Genomic DNA, 25,852 nt, shown 5'->3' with positions numbered 1-25,852 from the left:
AAATGATTGCCAAATGTACGACTCAGCTCCATTTAACATAAAGGTGCATCCTATAGGGAAGGGATAACATGAATGTTACGCAATGAGAATGAAGAAAGGGGGCTGCCAGAATGTGCAAATGTTGCTTACGTGCGATACCACTCATGCCGAACATTGTACCGATGGACATGCGGGCTACACGGGGCACACCGATAGTAGCCTCCGGCGCCTACGTAAAAGTCGTTTCAAAATACGTGCTGTCCCCAAAATGGACACTATTATGCCGTACGAACGGGCGCGGTGGCTCATTTTGTTGAATAGCTGCAGACGGAAGTTGTAAAAGCTACAAATCGCGCGAGAACCATGAACGCCTCGCTTACCATTAACCTGCCTGCTCTATGGCAATACGTAGGCTGTGGTTTTCATTCTCACCTGCTCCGGTGGTACGAAAAATGGCGCACACACTCCGGCCACGCTACTGCGGCCCGCCAATGCCAGAATGGCACCGCGAAGCCCTTGCAGGCGCCCACATGAAGTGCATAACATCAGTGTTTCGTCTCAATGAGCGGAACTCTATTACTTGCTGTTGCTCGGCTGATACGACAGCGGCGTCGTGACTGGAACTGTAAGTTTCCTTCTTCCAGTACTGCCGCCACTGGGCCGCTGTCTTAACAGCCGGGCCTTTTATGTTGAGGACGGCCGCCAGCTCTTTCCATAGCTCGCTTCTCCGCGCCGCGGTAAGCGTCGGCCCCAACAAGCACAGCTTCACCAGGAAGATGTGCTCCTGCATGAAGGAGACGAGCAGCTCCCTTTGTCGGTGAGAGACGTGTGGCCCGAGCACAACGTCTCTGTGCGACGACATCTTGGAACTTTGAGGTAATCGCCGTTTAAACCACGACCTACTAGGTCGTGGTTTAAACAAACATTCAAAATTGACGCTACTGATGGTGATGACAATGTGGCTATTGCTTTTGTATCGAGTGGTTACAATTTTTAACGCGTGGATTGCCATCTGGCGACGAGCATTTAAACAAACGGTAATACTATATTTCCCAATATGCAATAAAAATATCTCAACGAGCGACGATACCTGAAATCTGTTACGACAATAACTAACTAATAGTTCGCATTTATTGAACAAGCATAAACATTCTGCAGTTCCTCGATTAGCTAGTCATACACACTAAAACAAAATTACACCCTTTGGATTGTAGCTTGCCACACAATAAACGTCATCTGTTTTGTCCGTATTTTTTTTCTTTACCGCTGTGAGCCCGGTATTTCCCAGCAACGAACGCCATTGGCGTTATCAGCATGACATAGCATTCCCGACAGGAAAGAATCGGGTGCAGCGTTTTCAAGAAAAGAAACTCAAGCAAGGCAGATGACGATTATCGTTGTATGGCAGACATACACCCCAAAGGGCGTACCATAGTCTAAGAGTGCATGATGACCTGCCCTTCAAGGCGGCACCTTCCCGTCTATTGGTCACGCCCTCCCCTTCTTTCACCTCCACCTTTGGAGGGGCCCATTTAGTGACGTAAGTGGTGAAGTAAACGGTTCGTATTCCGAACCGTTATGATTCGGCCACTGCTTGTGAGACGCAGTATAGTGAGTGCGTTGTGGTCATTAACTTAACAAAATGTGTAAGAGACGTGCACCGATGAACGCTACAGTCTTCCACCCTTAAAGGCGAAGCTTAAGCATGCTTCAAGTTTCATTTCAGGGCAATGCGCCTGCTCCTGGGTTGAGCGTCACTGTCCCTCCGCGTAAAGGCCAGAATACATGGAGCGAACTTTCACGACAAAGTTCGGGCGGCAGAAAATCTGCCGCGGCGCGACGCCGTATCTTCGTCGGGCTGCGCGACATGGAGCGAAGACACGGCGGCGGCCGCCGGCGAGTCGCTGCGTTGTTATCAGTGTGGCTAGACGAGGCAAATGCGCTGTAGTGAAACACATGACAAAAAAAAAGCTTTAACGACAACTATTATTGCTTTTGAATTGCGGAACACTCTAAAAACGCGTAAAATTTTGTTTAGAAATGTCCCACAGGATGGCACGCTTCTGAACAGCCGAAATAATTTGTCGTTGAATTCCAGCCGCGCCTCTTGGGATACCACGAACACGAAAAGTGGGAGACCAGCGTGAACGATAGAGCGGGATCGGGATACACGGACAAGCGGGGAAGCCAGGTCGGAAGTCGGGGCGGATAGTGAGACCTGATTGGCTCGCTTTGGGGCGCCGCTCGTTTGCCGCTTCCGGTATCGTCGACGCCCGACGAACTTTTCTGCGCCAGCTAGATCGGCGGCGAACGACGTTTTCTCCGCCGCCGCGCGTCGCGCGTACGCCGCCGGGCGTCGAACGCCGACTATTCGTCGCATATTCGCTCCATGTATTCTGGCCTTAACCGTGCGAACGCGCTCGTGCCAGCGCTCGCGCGTTCCTCGTCGTCTTCTTCAACAACCAGCTCCGATGCCACACATCATGCCAGCGTTCCCGTACTGTTTCTCCTTCAGCGAAGGCGTTGACGGCACTGGCTCGCTGCCAGTCGATGCGATGAGACTAGTTCCACATTCTTTGCCTCAATAATATCGCGAAATGAAAATAAGTATGAAGCTCCGCTCAAATTTTGCATTAAAAAGTATCGCAATTGCTGGGCATTTTCTTTCGTGTCTGTCTTATCTCCTGCTGCATAGCGTCTACCAGTTTTTTTATATTGCGAGTCTTTTGTAGCAATACGCCTCCATTTTCTTCTCTGTGCTTTTAGCGATCTCTGTTATTTGTTTTTCATTCAATTTTAGAAACTGTGACGCTATTCGTTTGAGTATCGCTTTAGTATCTCTTCAATATTTTAACTTTAAGCGTTTAGAATAGCCCCGTAGGCTATTTTTTCTAGATATGTGACCAGACATAGGGCGTCTACTGGGCTCAAGTAATGCTAATTCCGAAACCAAAACCACACTAAACCACTACGTCCCATTCTTATGTATCCATTTCGGTCAAATTTATTCCCAAAATTTCAAATTTTTTATTATTTATTCGTTCCCATGTATGTCAGCGGGATCCGACCCCCGAACTTCGCTACATCCTCCACTGCGGCTACGTGCCATATCTTGAAGAGACAGCGTCATTATCACTAGTGGGGCCAAACTATCTCGGTTATTTTCGTAATATAGTATCTTCATCAAAATTAGCTTGGCCACTATTCAGGAAAAGAAAAGAGCAGAAAAATAAATACTAATCACAATTATTTAGATATACATAGTACAGATTCATAAGTTAAGAGGAAGCAGGAAATAAATATTATGTTCACATTGATAACTATGGCAGATCCTCCACTCGTGGGTACATGCCATAATTGTGAAGGAGGAAGAAGAAGTAGCTTCCTCGCTGTATATCCCACGCTGTCCTACAACAACCGCCTGCTTCTTGGCCAATCCCCCATAGTGGGTGCGCGCCACTGTCTGGGACACAAGACAAGACAAGACAACAACGCTGTTCTACCTTATCCAGAAGCGGCTGTATTCGAAAAATGGCGTCTACACAAGATGTGGTCAGCAACAAGAAGTTGCGAATGTTCGCCTGTCTTACAGTGCTCTTCGTGATTTTCCTCGCGGGACATCTGTCGTGGACTAACGGTGAGCGACATCGAAGCGAAAGCACCCTCCTTGTGCGTTCTGACATATTAATTTGATTATAAATGTTATTATCATTTTGAAGCACAACTTTCTTGCCTCATTCTTCGACATTCCGCTGGTGCTGCTGCTGTGGTCCTCCATGCCGCTAACGCCGGTCGCGTCAGGACGGGGTTGAGACGTGGGTGTGTCACAAAAGCATAAAAGGCATGCACTGTCGGTATTTCGTTTAGTGAAATTTCTTTATGAGCTATCATTCTAAAAATTGCGAGGAGTAACTTTCTAAAGAATGTAAGACAAGGTTTGCGCCACATATGGGGTCCACGCCGTTGTGGTTATGAATGATTATTCACCAAGCGTTGCCCGTGGCGTCGACACCGGATTTCGCTGTGGCACAGTGCCCTTAACGCTGTCGTGTTAGTACATGATAGGAGCGTGGCACGCAGGAAATAACTACATGAGAAGCTCACGTCTCAGCATTTACGCCGCGTCGCATGTGTCCAATGTCCCCTGGTCGCCGCACTGGATTTTTCGCTGGTAGAGGGCCCATTACGCTATCGCGTTAGTACATGACAGCAGCGTGGCACACAGGAAAGACTACACTAGAAGCTCGAGTGTCAGCATTTACGCCGCGTCGCATGTGCGCAATGTCCTCTGGACGCCGTAACTAGGCGGGACCCCCTACAAATGCAGTGCGGAAGCTGCCGCGCTTGCCCCCGTGCTCACCCACAACAGCAATGACAGTAGAGGGAGTAGGTGGGCGAAATCTTAGCGAGCGAATAGAGAGAGGGCACTTGAGAGGATGTTGTGAGATAGAACACTAGAACCCAGGATGGCGCCGAAGCGTTCACATAGGGCCGAGGAGGAGATGGCTCGCATAAAGCATCGAGTGGAGCAAGAGCAACCAACACAAGTGGAACACGCAAGGTAACATTTCAGATCTCGTAACGACTCTCGTATGCCGTCAATATATTCTTACGGTGGAAAAAGAGGACAATGTCCACGACGGTTAAGAACTTCGGGCGAACTCGAATTCCAGAAGGTGTTTCGAGGCGGGGACGGCCAACGGCTCTAGCAGTGACGGTAAACGTGACCGATTCGGCAGCAGCAGGAACAGATCGGCCTATCCTCAGGTGTACGCGAGTCCGGTGTATATTGGGCAGTGTAGGGAAAGCGGGCACTGGAAGGTGGACTTCGATTGGACCAAGACATAGGAGCAGGGCCGGTGTCAGGACGGCTCAAGGAGAAGACGATGGGAAGACCCATATCAGCGATTTCCTGGCGAACCACAGACTCAATCACGGATTCAGCAGTGTAGTTTCAATATGCCTCTTGAGGTGAGGCAGGAAACGCTGCTTCGAGTGCACGGCGTAAAATGCGGGTCGCAAATGCGTAAATGGGGCGTAAATGCGCAAAAGCTAGATTGGTTGGGGGGGTCGGTACTAGAAGAGGTCGCTACAGTATTTGGAAGCTGTGTAACAGATTGTGTATACGGCGACTCTTAGCCTGCTCAAAGCGCCGACATTCCTTCACAATGGCGTCGACAGTCAATAGGTTTCTAAAGAACAGAAAAAATGCGTCGTCCTCGATGCCTTCGATAATGTGTCCAACCTTGTGCGCCTCTGGCATGGACGTGTCGATTTTATGACACAGGGCCAGGACGACCTGAATGTAGGAGACATACGACTCGGTAGCAGTTTGGTCACGTTTGGTAAGTGGTTGTTTGTCGACTAGTTGTCGACCGGTGGAATTGCCAAAAATGTCGGACAGCTTCTCTTTAAACAACCCCCAGCTGGATAGCTCTTCCTCGTGAACGCAAAACCATGTTCGCGGTATTCCGTCGAGGTAGAACATAACACTAGCTGGCATTAGGGTCAGATCGCACCTGCTCACCTTGCCGACGCGCTTATACATCGTCAACCATTTTTCTACGTAAACACCATCAAAGCCGGTGAACTTGTCAGCACATTGCGGCTGAGGTAGAGCAACGTACTGGTTATGTGTAGTCGGCAATGCAGCTGCACACGCGGGGACTTTCGCTGGAAGGATGTTTCCAGGCTGGGTGAGATGTCCGCTGCGGAGCTGCGTGGGGAAGACGGGTACCCTTCAAGTCCAAAAATATGGCACGGTACAAAACCTTTTACACGTTGTATTTACATGAGATACATAACCAGCAGCTGAGAATCCCGAGAGGCTGCTGCCACCTCATCATATTCACCATCGTCAATCGCCTAATACCGTCAACGAACTCAAACAGCAGACAAAGCTTCGCCTACATCGATTTTCACAGTGCGTGGGATCTGCATGTTTTTTTGCCTACTCCAGCCATTTTGAGCATGTCTGTCTGTCTGTCTGTCTGTCTGTCTGTCTGTCTGTCTGTCTGTCTGTCTGTCTGTCTGTCTGTCTGTCTGTCTGTCTGTCTGTCTGTCTGTCTGTCTGTCTGTCTGTCTGTCTGTCTGTCTGTCTGTCTGTCTGTCTGTCTGTCTGTCTGTCTGTCTGTCTGTCTGTCTGTCTGTCTGTCTGTCTGTCTGTCTGTCTGTCTGTCTGTCTGTCTGTCTGTCTGTCTGTCTGTCTGTCTGTCTGTCTGTCTGTCTGTCTGTCTTGTCTTGTCTTGTCTTGTGTTGGCTTGGCTTTACAGTCCTATCCAATCCAGTGTAGTCTAGTCTCTTGCGCCTATCGAGCGGGCCAAGCTGCAACGAGGCAAAAGCTTGTGGTCGTAATGCCACTATGGTCTTTCCATCATGGTCATTCCATCTTCACAATGTCACTCGCGTCATGCTATTGTCGTCAAACCTTTTACGAGGACCCAGTGGTCCAAGCTGTCTACCATTTTGGGCCACTAGGCACTAGGCTTGAGGCCGTGGTGCCGTCAGGGTTTTGCATCTCGTGCATTTCAGCCTTTTCATCCCACTCTCGTCACGCTGTCGTCGTCAGGCCATCTTCATCATGCAACCATCATACATTCGTTGTCACATCGTGGTCGTTATGCCGTCTTGGTGATTCCATCATCCTCACTCGAGCTTCGTCATCGGTCTCTCGCCATGCCGTTTCGTCATGCTAGCCTTGGTGATACAGACGGCGTCGCACGATTGTCTTCATACATTTGTCATTATCTCATTTAGGATGCCCTCCAGGCCTCTCCATTGTCGTTCTAACTTCATTATCCAATTTACGCCATGCCGTCGTCGTCACCCAGTCGTCATCCTACCATTGTTGTCCTGGCATCGTGGTCATGGTGTCCTTTAACAATTCTCACCACTTCATTAACGTCATTACAATGTCATTCCCTCGTCTTCAAACCGCCTTCGTCAATTCATCGACGGCGTTCCTTCTTCGTCATTCCATCGTAATCATGCTGTCGTCATTTAATCGGAATTATACACCGTTGACATGCCATCGTCGCCATTACGACGTCGTCAGACGGTCGCGATCGCTCGTCCCTTTTCAAACCCTCGCCACCATCATCAGGATGTCTTCTTACCGTCGTCGTGACGTCATCATCCTTATGCATTCGTCATCCTCCCGTTAACCACATGCCGCCGTCATGAGTTTGGCGTCGTTATACCATCGTCGTTTCAGAATTGTCATGCCTTTGTGATTTCATCGCCTTAATTTCTTTTAGAGCATTTCATCGTCATCACTATGGCAGCGTCATAAGTATTTGTCATGCCGTCATGCTCGTGGGCGACGTTGGCAAGTGAGTGCCATAGTAAAGTGGGATAATACCGGAGCATGTCGGATTATCTGTATGTTCCCATGCTAATTGCCGAGAGACAAACAGGCAGACTGCTGGACCAATAGTACAATCGTTCACTATCAGAAATAAAGTTCTAGGCTAGAGTTCCCAAAGAACCCCCACGCAGAAGGCTTTATTTGAGCCACTGGAATTCCTGCAGTCCACAGACCTTCCCATTACCTTTTAGGAACGCCGCCCCCCACACCTGTAACGTGTGCGCCGTTTCTTCTCGTCTTTCTCTCACTTTCCCCTTCCACTCTCTTTCACTCATGGTCCCCCTAGTCAATAACCCGGGCTGCGTAGCCAACATCGGCTAGAACTGGTTAGCCTCTCCGCGTTTTTACGCATCCTTTCTCTCTCTTGATCACTTATCGGTTGACAAATCGCATTTCGGCTTCCCGAAAAAGCACGCCGTGGTTCTTCCATCCGCAAGTGGCGGTCGCTGATGTTGACGTCAGCCCTAGGCGTAAAGTCACGATTTACACTGATGGCATATGAGCGGGCAAGTGACGTCAGGGCCATCTATAAAAGAGCGACCCGTTCCTTCGAGGAGGACGCCAGGGGGCGCCGAATAGTGCGGACGCGCAAACATCGGCTCCTGCTTTTTTCAAATGACCTTGGTGATTTTTTTGCCAAATCCTGGAAAGTTGTGCATCATTCGACGCAGTATGTAGCAAGGAACCAGCCCATACCGGACTCTTGTCGATAGGTGAGCTCTTCGACAATTTGAGAGACTTTGAACTACCGACCAAGGTGTTCGTCGGCTCACCCTACCGGACGCAGCCTAGCGTCGGCGCGGCGTCCGTGGTAAGCCACTGCCTACTCGGCGTTGTGGGGCGACATGCCTGAAGTTGAGATGGTGGAAGGGGTCGAGATCGACCCCGCCGAAGCAAATTGTCCGGGCTGGACCACAGCAGTGGGCAGAAACAAGAAGGCTCGACCGGAGACGCCGCAGTCAACGGCCAGCACGGAGACGCACAATGGCGGGAAAGGTGGCCGCCGCACGGCCACCCGACAGAGCGCGATGAAGCAGCTCGTGAATGCCTCAAGACTCCCGAAAATGCCTCGGGACCATATACGCATCATCGTCAGACCAAGAGGAGGCCTCGACGTTAAGAAAGTCAGTACCATTCGATTAGCCCAAGCTTTGGCCATGGCGGCGGCCTTAGCTCCGGACGAAGTTGGTGAAGACATTATATGCCCCAACGCTGCTCAGAACATTCTGGTCGTTTCTACGCCAGTGAGGAACAACGCGTGTGCCTACGCGTCCGTTCAGCAGATACACCTCAGGGAAGGCAAGTACGATGTGGCAGCTTATTTAGCCGCCTCGGACAACACATGCAAGGGAGTCGTTCGCGGGGTCGACGCCGACTTCAGCGATGCTCAGCTGCGGACAATGATTGTCAACCAACGGAACCCGAAAGCGCTCGAGGTGAGACGCATCAAGACTACTACGACGGTGGTGGTACTCTTCGAAGGTATGAGAGTGCCAAACTACGTCATGTGTGGCGCGGGCATGCTGCCTTGCACGCTATACAGAAGACAAGTGGAAGTGTGTTACAACTGTGGCGATTTGGGACATCGAGCTGATGTGTGCCCTAACCCAAGCAGCAAGAAATGCAGGGGATGCGGTGTAGCCTCCCCAGCCGAAGATCATCAGTGCACGCCAAAGTGTTCCATCTGCGGGGGTCCTCACCTCACTGCGGACCGCAAGTGCAAGCAGCGATTCCAGCTGCCCTACATAGTACGACAAAGACGACGACGGCGCAGGCGCGCCAAGATGTCACAGGCGGCCCATGAAGTTCGTTCACGTGACGCCAGTCTCACAAGCGCGCCTGGACGTGCGCGTTCGCTGACGCCAGTGGATCGTCAACGCAGCCTCTCCAGAGGGCGTCCCCGGTCTCGCTCCAGGGACCGATCCCACTCCAGAGGGCTTTCCCGCTCCAGAGGGCTCTCCCGCTCCAAGGGGCGTTCCCGCTCCAAGGGGCGTTCCCAATCCCGGGCGCGCATCCAGGAAGGACCTGGACCCTCATGGGCGGACCGAGTCAAGCCCAAGACTGACAAGGCGCCAAAAAAGGTAACGCAGATAACATTGCCAGAGCATAGGGAAGACCCCCGAGTAACACAGCTCTTGCAAGAAAACGCTAACCTCAAGGCAGAAATCCAAAAGATGAAGGCCGATTTCGAGGCCTTTCGGCAAGCAAACTTACAACAAAGGCAAGAGTCCTCTTCAGCAAACGGAGAAGCGCAGGCGCGTACCGCTAAACGTAGGGCCACGTCCTCGCAGGAGGCAGCCGAAGAAACTGTCACGGCGGAGGCAGCGATGCAACGCTCGCTTGACCGTTTACAAAAATCCGTGAATGAATTGATCAAGGGCAATCAAATGCTCCTCTTTAGAGTCCAAGTTCTAGAAAACGTGCAAACTAAGCGCGCTGAACCAGTGAGTATGGAAGTCGTTCCAGCGGCAGCTAGAGAAGCTACAGGTAGCGTCCTAGAGGCCATCTCAAGCCTTAACAATGGCGGGCCACACTAAAGAATTTATCATATGGCAGTGGAACTGCGCCAGTTTTCAGAGGCGAAAGGCCCCACTGCAGCAATTTATCGCGACACAGTCGGACAAACCACATGTTATCTTACTACAGGAAACTAGAACTGAAATTAAGTCATTCCCAGGTTACCGAGCTATCTCGGCAACCGGAGAGGGCAAACTCGGCCTGGCGGTCCTAGTTGCAAAGAAGTGTTCCTTTCAAGAGCACAAATTGCAGTTGGGCAACACGAGGGCGGAGGTAATGCTTATCGAAATCATTCCCAGCAGCTGGCTTAAAAACAGCGTTTTCATTTTAAACATTTACAGTTCCCCGAGAGACCGTCACCAGGCATTCTTGTCGATTATATCCAAGGCGGCGGCGAAAGCAAGGGATGCTCCACTTGTGGTAGCTGGAGACTTTAACGCAGCGCATCAGACATGGGGTTATGTGAGACACTCCCCTAAAGGAATAAATCTACTTCAAGCGGTTACAAACTGCTCATTAGAGCTAGTTACGGACCCACAGTTTCCCACGCGCATCGGCAATTCAGTCTCGCGGGACACCACGCCGGATCTGGCCTTCGTTAAGAATGCCACCTCTGTTAGTTGGCACAATAAGCAAGAAAACCTGGGAAGTGACCATTTTATTGTGGAGATTTCTCTGGAAGTTGCCACAGCCCCCCTTAGGGCGTTCACCGTAGTAGACTGGGACGCCTTCCGTAAACGCCGGGGAGAGGACTTGGAGGAGTACGCGTCCTTCGAAGACCTCTTAAGGAGAATCAAAGAGGACGTCAGGGCTGTTACTAAAAGAGTCGAAACTGACTTAAAAGTAAACAGGATGGATGCTCACTTGGCGCACCTGGTAGAGGCTAAAAACTCCTTACTCGCCAGATGGCAAACCCAGAGGCTCAATAGGAGGCTGCGTAAGAAAGTAGCGATTTTAAATCGTGAAATCGAAGCGTATTGCCAAGAGTTGAGCAAGCAGCAATGGAACGAGGTTTGCTCGGCAGTTGACGGACAGATGCGTACGGGAGGCAAATGGAACCTCCTGAAGCAACTATTAGATGACTCACAATCCAAAAGCAATCAGGGCCTAGCTATTGACAGAATAATTCATGATCTTAAAGGAAAGGGGCTAACAGATGTAGACATACTTCAGAGCCTAGCAAACAGGTATCACCCCGTAGGCCCCACGGGGAACGAGGACTACCCAGAGTATACAGGCGAAACCATGGAGGAGCTTGATGCCCCGGTGACTAAAGCGGAAGTCAGGAAGGTGCTACACGAGCTAAACGGCCGCTCAGCCCCCGGGCCGGATGGCATTTCCAACAGACTCCTGCGTAACCTAGATGAGAAATCAATTGAGAAGCTTACGGAACAGATCAACCGCACGTGGGAAACTGGCTGGGTCCCAGAGGACTGGAAAACGGCCTCTGTTGTCCTTATCCCGAAATCAGGTAAAACACTCACACCGGAGAATCTTAGACCAATCTCGCTCACGTCCTGCGTGGGCAAGGTGGCTGAGCACGTCTTCCATGAGAGAGTAATGAGATACATCGAGGAGCGAGAACTGTTCCCGTATAACATGGTAGGCTTCAGGCCCTCTCTATCCGCGCAAGATATCATGCTTCTCATTAAAAGGCAGATAATCGACGTGAACACCAGGGATGTCAGAGGCATATTAGCGTTAGATCTCGCCAAAGCCTTTGACACCATCACACATAGATTCATTTTGGAATCCATATCGCACCTAAATTTAGGGAAACGCTTTCACGCTTACGTCAGCTCTTTCTTAAGAGACCGTAAAGCCACTATTAAAATCGGTCAACTAAGATCCGACGAGTTCAAGTTAGGGGCTAAGGGCACTCCGCAGGGTGCAGTAATATCACCCCTTCTTTTCAATATAGCGATGAAAGGCCTCTCGGAAAAATTGGCTAGGGTCGAGGGCGCGAATCATGCGCTCTATGCGGACGACATCACCGTTTGGAGCGGTGGGGGGTCCGAGGGGGCCGTGGAGCGTGCCCTTCAGGAGGCCTTGGATATTACGGAAGAGTACTTAAAAGGGACGGGACTCTCTCTATCACCCTCAAAGTCAGAACTACTGCTTTATAGACCGGATCGAAGGGGCGAGAGGCACTCTACCCCTCTCGAACAAATTCCTATTAACCTATACGCTGAATCTGGTCAGATGATCCCTAGAGTCGAATCGGTCAGGATTCTAGGTCTGATCCTAAATGCAAAGGGGAGCAACAATCAAACTATTGTCCGCGTCAAGGCAAAAACGGAAAACATGCTCCGATTAATCACAAGAGTCTCGAACCGCAGAGGCGGCCTCAGTGAGAGCAATCTCCTTAGGCTGTATCATGCGTTCCTCATGAGTCACATAAACTACGTCGCATCGGCGCTCAACTGGTCCCGCTCGGAGGAAGCCAAAATTGATGCGCTGATGAGAAAAAGCATTAAACACATACTGGGAATTCCCACTAGCACCAGCACGGAGAAGCTCCTACAATTAGGGGTTCACAATACCCTGACGGAGGTAATCGAGGCACAAAGAACGGCACAAACCGTCCGCTTCTCGTCCTCGAAGGCAGGCAGAAGCATATTAATGTCCGCAGGTCTAGCCCCCTTGGCGGTCGGCGAGAATGCCATCATGCTCTCTCACACCGTTAGGGCAACCTTTCGGGTTAGCCCTTTCCCTCGTAATGTACACCCCCAATATAATGCAGCTAGACGCAAGGCACGAGCCCGCTCTCTCATTGACTTTACGCACAAAAACCTGCAATTAACTACCTATGTAGATGCTGCCCAGTATGGGCGCACAGATTCATTTGTAGCTGCTGCAGCTGATCCTCACGGCAAAATTCTCAATGCAGCTTCGGTAAGACACACCACGGTAGCGGCGGCTGAACAGGCTGCCATCGCGCTAGCTATGAATGACCCCTCGCGGCCTTACATCTACACTGACTCGAGATCAGCCATACGAGCCTTTCTAACTGGCCTAATCTCGAAGGAGGCGGCGGCTATAATCAAGCACAGACCGCCTGATGCTGTTCACACTATCGCATGGTTCCCGGCGCACATGGGAACCAATGTACATCCCAGCAAACCCAACCCGAATGAGCTAGTTCATGACCAGGCGCGAGATCTAACATTCCGCAATGGTCCTGATACGCTAAGCAGTCGGGATTGTGAGCATAACTCTGATCCTCTACTCTCTTTTAATGAAATAGTTAAACACTATCAGCTAGGGCGCAGGCAATTCCCGCTGCCACACCCACAGCTAACTAGACCTCAATCTTCCACATTGAGAATGTTACAAACGGGATCTTTCCCTTCGAGAGGAAAGTTTAGCCGCTTTGCTCCGGACATCGACCCACACTGCCCCGAGTGCAATGAAGAGTATTGCTCGTTAGCACACATGCTCTGGCAATGTTCTGCGTTACAAAACACATCTTTTAATAAACAAGAGGACTGGGAAGAGGCCCTTAAAAGTGGCGATCCCCAGGACCAACTAAGGGCTGTCCAAAGGGCCCGCGAACGGGCGGAGAACCATGGTCTTCCGGCCCCAACGTGGGAGCGGCCCGCAACTACGACTTAGTAGTTCCTTAGGACCTCAATAAAGTTTGTTGACTGACTGACTGACTGACCCGTTCCTTCCCATTTCAGTACGTATAAGGGCTGTACTGAGTCTCCGGTTCCTCCCATAGGACCATTTCCTCACCAAAATTGCTCGCCCCAAGAAGTTTCTCATCTCAGCCGAATTCAATGAACGTCACCGTAAGCGCTCTTGTTCTACGGCTCAAACAAGTGAGGCTCGCGCTGCCCTACAGAAACGAAAATCGATAGCAGAACGTGAATGGTAGAATCTATGAAATTAAGAAACCAGTGAGCCAATGGACATTTAATATAAATATGTCAAAATAATGAACACTTATACTATAATGTCGCATATTTACAGAATTACCGATAGCACTTTAATGAATTCAAGCATTTTATTTGGGACAACCACTGTCTCCTGAACGGTGCACAGTCTACCACCACTTCTCACACATGCACGAAATTGCGGCCACCATCTCACTCCAGATATGAAACAGGATTCACGAGAGCCGCTCTACTAATGAGACACAACTTTTCGCATCCCGTGGCGCTCAAGAGGAGCTGTGGGTAATGAATTTTTTGCACTAATAATGACGTTCAGTAATGGCATTGCCACGTCATATAAATGATTTGCGTTGATATCTACGTTAACGCCGTTCAAGATAAAGGCATTGAAAGCACTGAACAGAGGAAGTAGTCAACTTATGGCTCATTTCCGCAATTATGGGCGCATCCTATATTCTGACCACCCTGTGATTGTGTCCCGGGATAGAGATCGCTATACGCGCGAGATCGGTGAGACAATGACGAGCGGTGATTATGACTGCGTAGACCCCTACCACAATCCAAATTTGGAGCCCAATGGCGGCGTTCACTCGGGTCTTCTGCAAGCTTGAGGTGTCTAATCTGGCTGAGCCGTGTCTAGTAACAATTCTCTCAGAAACTTGCACATCCTTCAATTTCTTTTTCTGCTAGCATGAATTCTAAAAGGGGCAATCACCAAAACATTGGAAAGACAAGCCAAAAGGTTGTCCAAATCAAGTTGTAGTGTCTGTTGAAGTGAAGTGAAAGTAACGCAACGTGGCTTGATGGCCATTTGGTCCCTTTCGATGCTCACGTGGTGAGCCTGTGCGGTAGCACTGGTGTGATGAGAATAACGGAAGCAACGGCTGCAGCAACCTTTGTGAAACTGCTTTTATGTACACGTCTTATATTTGCGCTCTATGTTTTGAATATGACCTAGGTGGTTAACGGGAAAGACAATTACGAAGTAGAGGGAGCATACTATAATATTCCTAATATTTCCGCTAGGTGTCACGCGCCAGCGCTGCGAAAGAAGTGACTGGAACACGCGCTCGGCAAGAGGTGGGCGCTGAAGAAGAAGTAATAGTAGAGGCTGAGGACGTCGGCTTGAGTTTTGTCTACGCCATCTTGTACAACTGTCTGCGGCTGCGGCGACTGCGGCGAAACAGGTATTTTTCATCCATAGATTTGAAGAGTGGATAGTGGGAAATTGAAGTCGACGAACGAGATCGCGAAAAAACTGCCTTTGTTATCCCGGATGGACTGTATGAATTTAAAGTACTTCCATTCAGCCTATGTTCTCCACCGGCCTCATTCCAGAGAATTATGGACACTGTTGTGATGGGTCTGAAGTGGCACAGTTGTTTAGTATACATAGTTGACGTCGTAGTGTTTGCGGTGACCTTCGAAGGAAATCTGAAGCGTTTAGAGGCGGTACATCAGGCGCTCCGCTCCGCGAACCTCACACTAAAGCCAGAAAAGTGTCCCTCCGGTTACGAAGAGTCAAAGTTTTTCGGACAGGTCGTGAATGCCGATGGCGTCCAGCCTGACCCAGACAAAACATCTGCTGTTGCTGCTTTTCCGACTCCTCGTGACAAGAAAGCAGTACACCGCTTCCTCAGTCTGTGTGCGTACTATCGTCGCCTCATCGCTAACTTCTCCCGGATCGCCGAACCACTCATACGCAACACGCGAGAAGATACACCCTTCGTTTGGATGGAGGAGCAGGACGGAGCTTTCACCGAGTTACGGCAGCGCCTGCAGGAATCACCCGTCCTCGCTCACTTTGACGAGGACGCTGACACCGAGCTACATACCTACGCAAGCAACATCGGTCTTGGCGCTGTACTCGTTCAACACCAGGATGGAGTCGGGGAAGTGATCGCTTACGCCAGTCGCGCCCTTTCACGCGCCGAAATCAGCAACTCCACATCCGAGAATGAGTGTCTAGCGGTTGTGTGGACCATCATGAAATTTCGGCCTTATCTCTACGGTCACCCTTTCAAGGTGGTGACATACCACCATTCCTAATGTTGGTTAGCCAACTTACAAAACCCGTCCGGACGACTTGATCGATGGAGTCTCCGTCTGCAGGAGTTCGATGTTACCATCGTCTACAAATCGGGCCGCAAACACGAAGATGTGGACACGTTGTGGCGCGCTCCGGTCAAAGATTGTGATAAGGACATGGACGAAGACGGCGCATTCCTTGGGGCCCTCACCGCGTCTGACCTGATTACACGGCAGCGCGAGGATGCCGAAATACGCCCTCTCATCGATCACCTAGAAGGCAAGAATGTTACAATCCCACGACACATTTCTCGCAATCTATCGACCTTCTGCCTCCGAAAGGATGTCCGCTACATGAAAAACTCGAGTGCCAGCGACAAAGAGTATCTATTGGTTGTACCTGCCGCCCTGCGTGATGAAATTCTCCTAGCCTGCCATGATGAATCCACGTCTGGACACTTAGGATTTTCACGTACTTTTAAGAGTACGCCAGACGTACTACTGGCGGAGACTTTCTACCACGGTGCAGCGTTACGTGCAAAGCTGCCGTGAGTGTCAACGCAGGAAATCTCCGTCTTTGAAACAAGGGGGGTTACTCCAACCCATCGCACCACCTAGCGCGCCGTTTGATCAAATCGGCAGGGATATTCTGGGACCCTTTCCCTTGTCAGCCAGCGGAAACAAGTGGAATTATAGTCGCCACAGACTAACACGCTACGCCGAGACGAAAGCTGTACAACGTGCCACGGCCTACGAAGTTGCCCAGTTCTTCATCGATCAGATAGTCCTCAGACATGGTGCCCCATCACACGTCATCACTGGCAGAAGAACTGCCTTTACAGCCCAACTGATAGCGGGCATATTCGAGTTGAGCTGCACGCGGCATCGCAAGGCCACAGCCTATTATGCGCAGACCAACGGACTGACGGAACAGCTAAACAAAACCATTGCTGACATGCTGTCTATGTATGTAGATGTCCAGCACAAAACATGGGATCAAGTCCTGCCGTACGTTACATTCGCGTACAACACTGCCATTCAGGAAACAACACAATTCGCACCGTTCCGTCTTTTCTACGGGCGCGAGGGCCAGACCACGCTAGACGCAATGCCCCCGCACGACACCGGCGCATCACTTACTTTCGGTTCCGAGCAACTTACTTAACACGCAGAGGAAGCTCGTCAACTCACGCCCATACACATCACGAAGCAGCAGAGTACAGACGCACGACACAAAAACCTTCGACATCGGCAAGTTGAGTACCAGCCAGGTGACCAAATCTGGGTGTGCACTCCAATCCGTCGCCAGGGCTTATCTGAGAAGCTGCTTAGTAGATACTTTGGACCTTACAAAGTGATACGCCTCCGTTAGTGAAGTGAACTATGAGGTCATTCCCGACGGTGCCGCGTCGCCTCAGCGTCGACAGCACCACTCGGAGATAGTGCATGTTATTCGCCTCAAAACGTATTTCGCGCGTTAAGGCGGCGCCAACCCGATGTCATACGACTTCCACACTTCCACTTTCGCTTAGTAAGCATCGTGGTTTAGTAAGCATTGGGGTCGATGTTTTTTTTTTTTGGCGGGGGAATAATGCCGCTAGGTGTCACGCGCCAGCGCTGCGAAAGAAGTGACTGGAACGCACGCTCGGCAAGAGGTGGGCGCTGAAGAAGAAGTAGTAGAGACTGAGGACGCCGGCTTGAGCTTTGTGTACGCCATCTTGAACAACTGTCTGTCTCGCCTACGCCGGGTGCATCTTCATTTGTCTTTTCGTGACAATATTATTTCCCTCCGGTACGCTTGCAAGCAGTACTAGTCGAACATGAGATAGGACGAAACAGCTTTCTAATTTAATGCCTACCCATTGGGGTAGCTGTATTATAGCACGGTATGACACAATGCTGGAGGCCTACCGGTTTCCTTCCATTGCAATGGCTAATATTTTTCTTAATACCGGTTGCTTTTAATGTTGGTGAGGTTTTTCACTTGGTGCTGTTTGCCAATAATATCAACACTTATATTTCAGGTATACAGAAACAGCTACCATGGTCCCTATTCTTCAACGAGAAGTGGTACAACAAGATACTAATTTCTGGCAAGTGAATATTTTATGCACACACTTGAAGTCATGCCTGGTCTGAATATACTTAAACCGCATTATATATTATATTAGTTCTTGACCAGTGGGTAGAATAGTAAATAGATTGTACTATAATAGGGTCAGCGCAACGTGTGATGTCATCTTCGTTTGCTTATCTGTAGATTCCATCACGTGTAAATTTTTCTCATCTGTAAACAGGAACATCCGCGCGCGTCGCGTCGTGTTCGTCGTCATAGCTCGAGCATGGTGAGAGAGAGAGAGAGAAAAAAAACTTTTTTTTCATGATGGTTGGTGTGATGGAAAGGCCCTCAGTCGAGAGCCTGGCTTGCGGCATTCTTCAGTGCAGCACTGAGACAATGTTGTTATGTAGAAGCGGTGCAGATTATTTCTGATGCCGTTATGTGCTCGCACAATTTCTCCGCGCGCACACACATAGACACACAGACACACATGCGCGCACGCAAACGCATATATGTATACGCATATATTGGTAGATATCGTCGCGTTGCAGTGACTGTCAGGAACACCGTAGCGAAACTGTGAATGACGAGACTAACTCTTTATAGGGACTTGTGCCCCTAAATGCAAGTGACATAAAAAGACCAACGATAACGGGAACACCGTGGGGCTCGTCGAAGACCTGATCTTCAAGTCAAGCGCGTCGGCTTTTATAATTGCCTTGCCAAATGTTCCGCCATAATCGCTTGCGTGCGCGTGCCTTCAAGAAATTACGGCACAATTTGGGTCGCACACACAGTCTGCCTGCACAAGGTTCGGCGAGAACATACACAACAGGTTGAATAAAAGATAACATTCGAGTAATTTCGAAAACACGCTGGCGCGCATTGCGCATAGCCGTAACGTTAGACTGTCGGCGGGTCAAATGCAGTCCCCGGAAAAAGAATACATAATTACACGTGTCAGTGCCCCTTGATAAAAGGCATCGTCCAGATGCTACAAACACGACATCCGAAACCATGCAAGATGCATCCTTGCGTGGTAGACATGTACCTTCGTTTTATCCTCACCCATCATTGTCACACGCACCACGAATAACTTGTACAAGAGCGAGCTGGCCCACACAAACAGAATACTTGCACTCTACTGGCACAGCTCGCCTGGAAGTGCCACTTCCTCAAACAAAGTTAACTCGCAGTAGAGTCTTCGTATGATAAAGCTTTCTTCTGTTGTCTTCTTCCTCTGCGAAACATATTGCTACGGAACCGCCGCCACAGTGATGCTGCACTGAGAAGGAAGAAGACGACGTGGGCCCACTTGATATAGCGTCGCCATTTTGGCCTTCCGTTAGCTTCGTTGTAAATAATCATGTATATAGTATGGGGCTCCAGCTACACGTAACATTAATTTGGAGGAGGTGGACTTTCCCCGTACCCGTCATGGACCTTCGCAGCGGTCTCAACGGCGACAGTGCAACTTCGGCTCCTGCTGGCGGCACTTAATCTACGCCACCGTCTCCACCTGCAGCCCCGAGCTACGTCGTGGTTTGCCCCCCCCCCCCCCCTCCTAGAGATCCTGGTGTTTTAAACGGAGCCGGCAGTCCTGATGTTGCAACGGAGTCGGCAGTCCCGACCTACTCGCCGCACCACCGACCGGAAAACTAGACAGTGCAGCTTCTGGAGGTGAAGCTGCAAAGACGACATTGGCACGAAATCCTCGCTTCACCTTACCCACGAACAAGAATCTTTTGGATGTTCTCGTCGACAATGTTCCTGTGTGCGCGTTGATTGACACTGGGGCGCATATGTCCATTATGAGTGCTCCTCTTCGCTGTCGGCTCAAGAAAGTTCTGACACCCGCCCCGAACCGATTTGTACAAGTCGCCGACGGAGGGACTGTCGCTATTGTTGGCATGTGCTCTGCCGGACTCACCATTGCTGAGAGACAAACCGCCGGTCTCTTCACCGTCATCGACCATTCCCTTCACGGCCTCATTCTCGGTCTGGATTTCCTGGCCTATCATTCGTCCCTCATTGACTGTTCGGCCGGCTCACATCACCTTGACTTGCCTCTCCTTGCCGACCCTGTGGACCCGCCTCCAAGCCGTTTGAGCTGCATGGATTTTATTCGCCTACCGCCTCAATCTGTGACACACGTCGACTTGTTGTCCTCACCAGCTGTACCTGGTGGTAATTATGTGGTCGCACCAATTCCGGCAGTTATACTTACACATGGTGTTACCGTGCCGCACACTGTGCTGACAATTACTGGCAACCGCACCTGCCTTCCTATTGCCAATTTCGCGCTAACCGCGCAAGTTATGGCTCAGGGGATTTCATTGGCTATAATTGGTGCTTTGCAGGATGATGAGATCGAGCCATTCACAGTGGAAGATCGTCACAGCTCAGCCCATACCGTGACGTCATCGCACGGTAATGACGTCAACATCGAGAAGATGGTTTCCTCTGACCTTACACCTGTTCAAGCTGAAGCCCTTTGCCGCGTTCTTGACGGCTATCGCGACATTTTTGACTTTGACAATCGATCCTTAGGTCAAACGTCCGTCGTGATTCATCGCATAAACACTGGCGATGCGAACCCTATTCACCGACGTCCATATCGTGTTTCTGCGTCCGAATGAGCTGTTATCCAACAGGAAGTCAAAAAGATGCTTGCAAAGGACATTATTGAGCCTTCCTGTAGTCCCTGGGCTTCTCCCGTCGTTCTTGTCAAGAAGAAGGATGGAACGTGGCGTTTTTGTGTAGATTATCACCACCTGAACAAAATCACAAAAAAGGATGTGCACCCTTTGCCACGTATTGACGACGCTATAGACTGCTTGTACGATGCCACCGATCTTTCTTCTATCGACTTACGGTCCGGCTACCGGCAGATATCCGTCGACGACATGGACCGAGAGAAGACTTCATTTATTATCCCTGACGGCCTTTATCAGTTCAAGGTGATGCCTTTCGGTCTCTGTAACGCGTCCGCCATATTCGAACGAATGATGGACTCTTTGCTTCAGGGGTTCAAGTGGTCCACCTGTTTGTGCTATCTGGACGACGTCATCGTTTATTCGCCCACATTTGAAACGCATCTAGACCGCCTTTTAGCTATTCTTGACGTGTTTCGCCACGCCGGTCTCCAGTTGAACTCGTCAAAACGTCACTTCGCTCGCCTCCAAATCACCGTCCTTGGACACCTCGTAGACGCCAGAGGCGTGCGACCTGATCCGGAGAATATTCGCGCCGGTACAAACTTTCCTGTTCCGAAGTCTACCAAGGACGTTCGTAGTTTCGAATGGCTGTGCTCATATTTCCGATGCTTTGTGAATGCGTTATAGCCTACGCCAGCCGCCTTCTATCACCCGCTGAGCGCAATTATTCAATCACAGAGCGCGAGTGCTTCGCTCTTGTGGGGGCTGTTACGAAGTTTCGTCCATACTTGTATGGACGGCCCTTCTGTGTTATCACTGATCACCACGCGCTCTGCTGGCTATCCTCACTCAAGGACCCCACGGGACGACTCGCTCGCTGGGCATTACGCCTGCAAGAATATACCTTCTCCGTGGTATATAAGACGGGACGCTTGCACCAGGATGCCGATTGTTTGTCCCGCTACCCCGTCGACGAACCGGCTGATGCGGACGCCATCGCTTGCGTTTTCTGTCTCCCAGTGGCTTGCAATCGGCAACGAGCAACGCCGCGATCCTTCATTACGAGCCCTCATCGACCATCTGGAGTCAACGCCTGGCGACGCCTCTCCCAGGATGTTTCTCCTTAAGGAGGGGACATTATACCGCCGCAATCTCCATCTACAGGGCCTTGACCTTCTGCTCGTAATCCCATCACACCTGCGTTCGAGTGTCCACCAACAACTTCACGACGCTCCCTTGAGTGGACACTTGGGCGTCTCGCGCACATGCGACTGTGTACGCCGTTGATTCTTTTGGCCGGGTCTCGCCCACTCCATGCGGCACTACGTTGCCACTTGTGGGCCCTGTCAGCGCCGGAACAAGACCTCCACACCTCCAGATGGATGTCTCCCGCCGATCGACATCCCACCGGAACCCTTTTGCAGTGTTGGTCTAGACCTTCTTGGACCGTTTCCTCTCTCGGGCTCCGGAAATAAATGGGTCGTCGTCGCTACTGATTATGCAATGCGGTACGCAATCACCAGAGTCCTCCCGACAAGTTGTGCTACTGACGTTACTGACTTTCTGCTCTATGACATCATTTTAGTGCATGGTGCTCCGCGCCAATGACTCACTGACAGTGGCCGCAGCTTTCTGTCGGCAGTCGTCGAGGACATCCTCCGCTCCTGCTCGACAAAGCACAAGTTCAGCACGTCCTACCACCCACAGACCAATGGCCTCACGGAGAGCCTCAACCGGACCATCACCGACATGCTTTCAAAGTACGTTGTGACCGACCACCACGACTTGGATCTTCACTTGCCATATGTGACGTTCACGTATAATTCATCGCGTCACGACACCGCCGGCTATTCACCATTCCATCTCCTATATGGCCGAGAACCCGCGTTGCCCTTGGATAAATTGTTGCCCTCGACCACACGTTCAACCACTGAATACGCCCGCGACGCGATCGCACACGCCGACCGCACGCGCTAGCTCGCCCGCACCCGCCTCGAGGCCTCACAGGAGCATCAGAGACGCCTCTAAGATTGCCACCATTGCGACGTGCACTTTACTCCGGGTTCTCTGGTGCTTCTCTGGTCACCCATTCGATGTGTGGGCCTTTCAGAAAAGCTGCTGTCCCACTAGACTGGTCCATACCGTAAGGTGCGACAAGTGAGCGATGTCACGTATGAAGTCATCCCCGCCGACTTGTCAGCGTCATCATCGGCGGCAAGTGACATCATTCACGTGGCGAGACTAGAGCGTTACTGGACACCTTTCACCGCGGATGTGTAGATTAAGCCCCGGGACGGTGCTTCTACCACAGGGGGTGATGCTACGGAACAGCCGCCACAGTGAGGCTGCACTGAGGAGGAAGAAGACGACGTGGGCCCACTTGATATAGCGTCGCCAATGTGGCCTTCGGTTAGCTTCCCTGTAAACAAACTGTATACAATATTGGGCTCCAGCTACACGTAACAATACAAAGCCAATCCGCCTGACAGCGTTCCTAACACAACACCTGGCTTTCTCTACTGAGAGCAAAAATCTGGGGTCTTATGCAGAATGTTACAATCGTAACTCTTAGTCGCTACGCCACTACGGTTTTGTGCAAGCGAAATGATACTATTCAAATTCTAATTCTTCTTCGATACTCGGAAGGTGTCAACAATGAGCAAAACAATAGTGCCACGAAAATTGTTTAATGTACACCTAGATAAGATGAACAGTGTGTACGGGTGCGATCTAGTAATCGTTAGCGTGATTACTTGCTCTGTCCTATGACATTCTTGTACAACTTTGGCTACTAATATTTCTGTCGCGCTCCTGTGTCATGATATTTTAGCGCAACTGCCAATTGCTTCGCCACGAGCTACTCGGAGCTGCCGGAGAGAATGGATTCCTTTACTAAGAATAAATTATTTTCCGTAGCAGTAAAACGTTGCAGAGCCCGCTCAGCACGTATACGACATCGCTTTACGAACTCTGCTGAGGATTCGATATAGCGGTCTTAACTCATCGTTTCACACCGCCGCGATTTTCGACTAGCCGCCACAATCTAAGCAAGGGGAAGCGCACCAATTACACACGTCGGCACCATTTTCCTCCAAAGTTCATCTGCTCTCACTGCGTCAGCTCAGCCCCACAGAAACCGTCTTCCCTTTTACGTGCTGCTCACCTTTTGTGAGATAATTAGATAAGAAGAAGCTGTCAAAGTAGGCCGTGATACTCGCGTTGAAAGCACACTAAACTAACCTCCTATTAACGAGAAGAGTTCTTGCCTAATCTGTTCAAACAGCGCTGTGGGCCCTCGGCTACTATTGCATGGCGTCAGGGGTTGCGTTAGTTTGACGTTAGAACATTGACACAAAATTAAAATCATATAGTTTCCTCATATATGGCCCCAGCATTAGCAAAATTTTACGAAAAGTTCAAAGTCATGGGTTTAAAATATACCTGGGGTTCTCTACAAAATCAAGTGGGAATCTGACTACTATAATGCGAGAAGCACCGAAGTGCTTTTCATAATAGTTAACATCAGGATATCAAACTGTCACTGGAGCCTTTACCTTTCTTCTTTATTCTTATTGCAGAGTCTCTCAAGAACAAGCAAGACCACATATGGTTCCTCGAAACATCCTATAGACGGAGACTCAACGCCAGGGAAGCCTGCAGCATTGAGTCGGCTTGCCGACACAATGCCGACTACACGGTGCATCTGCTTTCGTCAGGAAACATCAGCTCCTCTTACTGCCCTTACCATCGCCTACTTTCAAAACTGCCGAATTTTCGCTCGGCGGGGCTCAATGCGAGCAGAGAACTCGCGGGGACTCCGTTAGCCAAAATACATGCCAAAGAGGGAGCACTAAATCGGAGTCCTCATAAAGTGGAACATCTGAGTGACTTTCTGCGCCTTGTCGTGCTCTGGAAGCGCGGTGGTGTATATTTGGACACGGACGTGATCGTAATGAAGTCGCTGAAAGGAATAAGAAATAGTGTCGTCTACCAGTACGAAAATGGGAGTGTGGGTAATAGTATACTATCCTTCGACAAGAAGCACCCCGTGCTCAGAGAGCTTATCGATGAATGCGCGCGCGAATACAATCCCGGTGTTTGGACCTCATGCGGGCCCCTTTTGATGTCGCGGCTGCCTTCAGACGCTGTATTCTCTCGGCGCATAAATTTCCTGCACCCGTCCACCTTCTTCGGCGTTGGATTTCCATCCTGGCGGACATTGTTCGATCCCTCAAAAGTACCCGCGGTGTTCAGGGCAATAAACGGCAGCCACGGCGTTCACATTTGGAACAAGTTGAGCGTAAAGAAACGGGTGGTAGCCGGATCTGGTTGTGCCATAGACATTCTCGCCCGTAATCACTGTCCGCAAGTCTACAAGTTAGCCGCCTCAAAGAAATATATTTGAATAAATTTCATCCGGAAATTCTAGCCTACCTTGTGTAGGCGAAGGAATGCCATAATAATTATTTCTTTTGATGCATCCTGCCATGACGAATGCCTTCACTTGGTCCTAGCAAACAATGTTCCCCATGACCCCTGGTGTGATGCTGGACACGATTGAGCAGAAATTGTGCACATTAAAGCCTGCATTGCAATCATCCACTAATAAATGATGTCCTCCACGCTAAAAAAACGGGTGTATTTTTTTTCTGGAATGTGATTTCGTGCTGTTACTTGTCGTAGATACGATGCCAAAAGAGGATGATAATAAGGATTTTCATATGTTCCACAGTACACACCATAAATGCGCCTACATTTTTCATTTTCTATGAAAGAAGTGGTTTCGCGAAAAGAGGTTTACTATGTAAGCTCCTTAGTGAAGCATTGCAGGTGGCATGAGCATCGATATGTCACACGCGCGTCCATTGGACACAGCTGCTTCTGCCCTTACAAAAATTTGTAGTAAGCTTGAATAAATATTTTCTAGAGAAAAGTTTCTAGAAGCTACCAAAGGTTTATTAAATGTTTTCGTACCGCTTTCTTCATTCCTAAATACTTCATAGCAACATTCTTTCGACTATTGGCCACCTATATTGAATAAAAAAAATATTAAGGACCTTTCTCTAAACCATAAATGAACATGCTTCAAGCAATAAAAGCAGGATTTACTACCTTAATACTTCATAGAAATCGTATACCAACATCCTACCGACGTTTTATTCCTTGACCTATAAACATGCTTGTAACATTTTTTTTCAACTTTATTACTAATTTTCTTTATCAAATTCCTTTATCAATTCTTTACCCATACACAATACTGATATTCAACAGCAAATTCTAGCTGAACTAAATGCCATGAGAGAGGAAGAGAAACGCCTTCATGTGGAATACAACAAACTTCGCAGGC

The 25,852-nt window shown here is 49.8% G+C and overlaps 1 protein-coding gene across 2 annotated transcripts; it reads left to right on the top strand.

The window, feature by feature from the left end:
• The first annotated feature begins 3,471 nt into the window (after nt 1-3,471).
• Nucleotides 3,472-24,953, top strand: LOC135907295 (lactosylceramide 4-alpha-galactosyltransferase-like). Of its 2 annotated transcripts, XM_065438988.2 has the most exons (3): nt 3,472-3,616; nt 17,814-17,882; nt 24,084-24,953. In XM_065438988.2, exons 1-3 carry the CDS (start codon nt 3,511-3,513, stop codon nt 24,908-24,910), a joined length of 1,002 nt encoding a protein of 333 aa, XP_065295060.1. In that variant the 5' UTR covers nt 3,472-3,510; the 3' UTR covers nt 24,911-24,953. The 2 variants fall into 2 exon arrangements, with proteins under 2 accessions (XP_065295060.1, XP_065295065.1); XM_065438993.2 differs by lacking the exon at nt 17,814-17,882.
• Nucleotides 24,954-25,852: the final 899 nt, after the last annotated feature.

The sequence above is a fragment of the Dermacentor albipictus genome, chromosome 1 (genome assembly GCF_038994185.2).
Source record: "Dermacentor albipictus isolate Rhodes 1998 colony chromosome 1, USDA_Dalb.pri_finalv2, whole genome shotgun sequence".
Lineage (NCBI taxonomy): Eukaryota > Metazoa > Arthropoda > Arachnida > Ixodida > Ixodidae > Dermacentor > Dermacentor albipictus.
This window is presented reverse-complemented; position numbering and strand designations above follow the sequence as displayed.

Excerpts from the sequence above, each read along its gene's own strand:
- LOC135907295 (XM_065438988.2), top strand. The coding sequence starts at position 3,511 with ATGGCGTCTACACAAGATGTGGTCAGCAACAAGAAGTTGCGAATGTTC. Across the intron at positions 3,617-17,813 it reads ACATCTGTCGTGGACTAACG|GTATACAGAAACAGCTACCA; the intron begins GTGAGCGACATC and ends CTTATATTTCAG. Across the intron at positions 17,883-24,083 it reads CAACAAGATACTAATTTCTG|AGTCTCTCAAGAACAAGCAA; the intron begins GCAAGTGAATAT and ends TTCTTATTGCAG.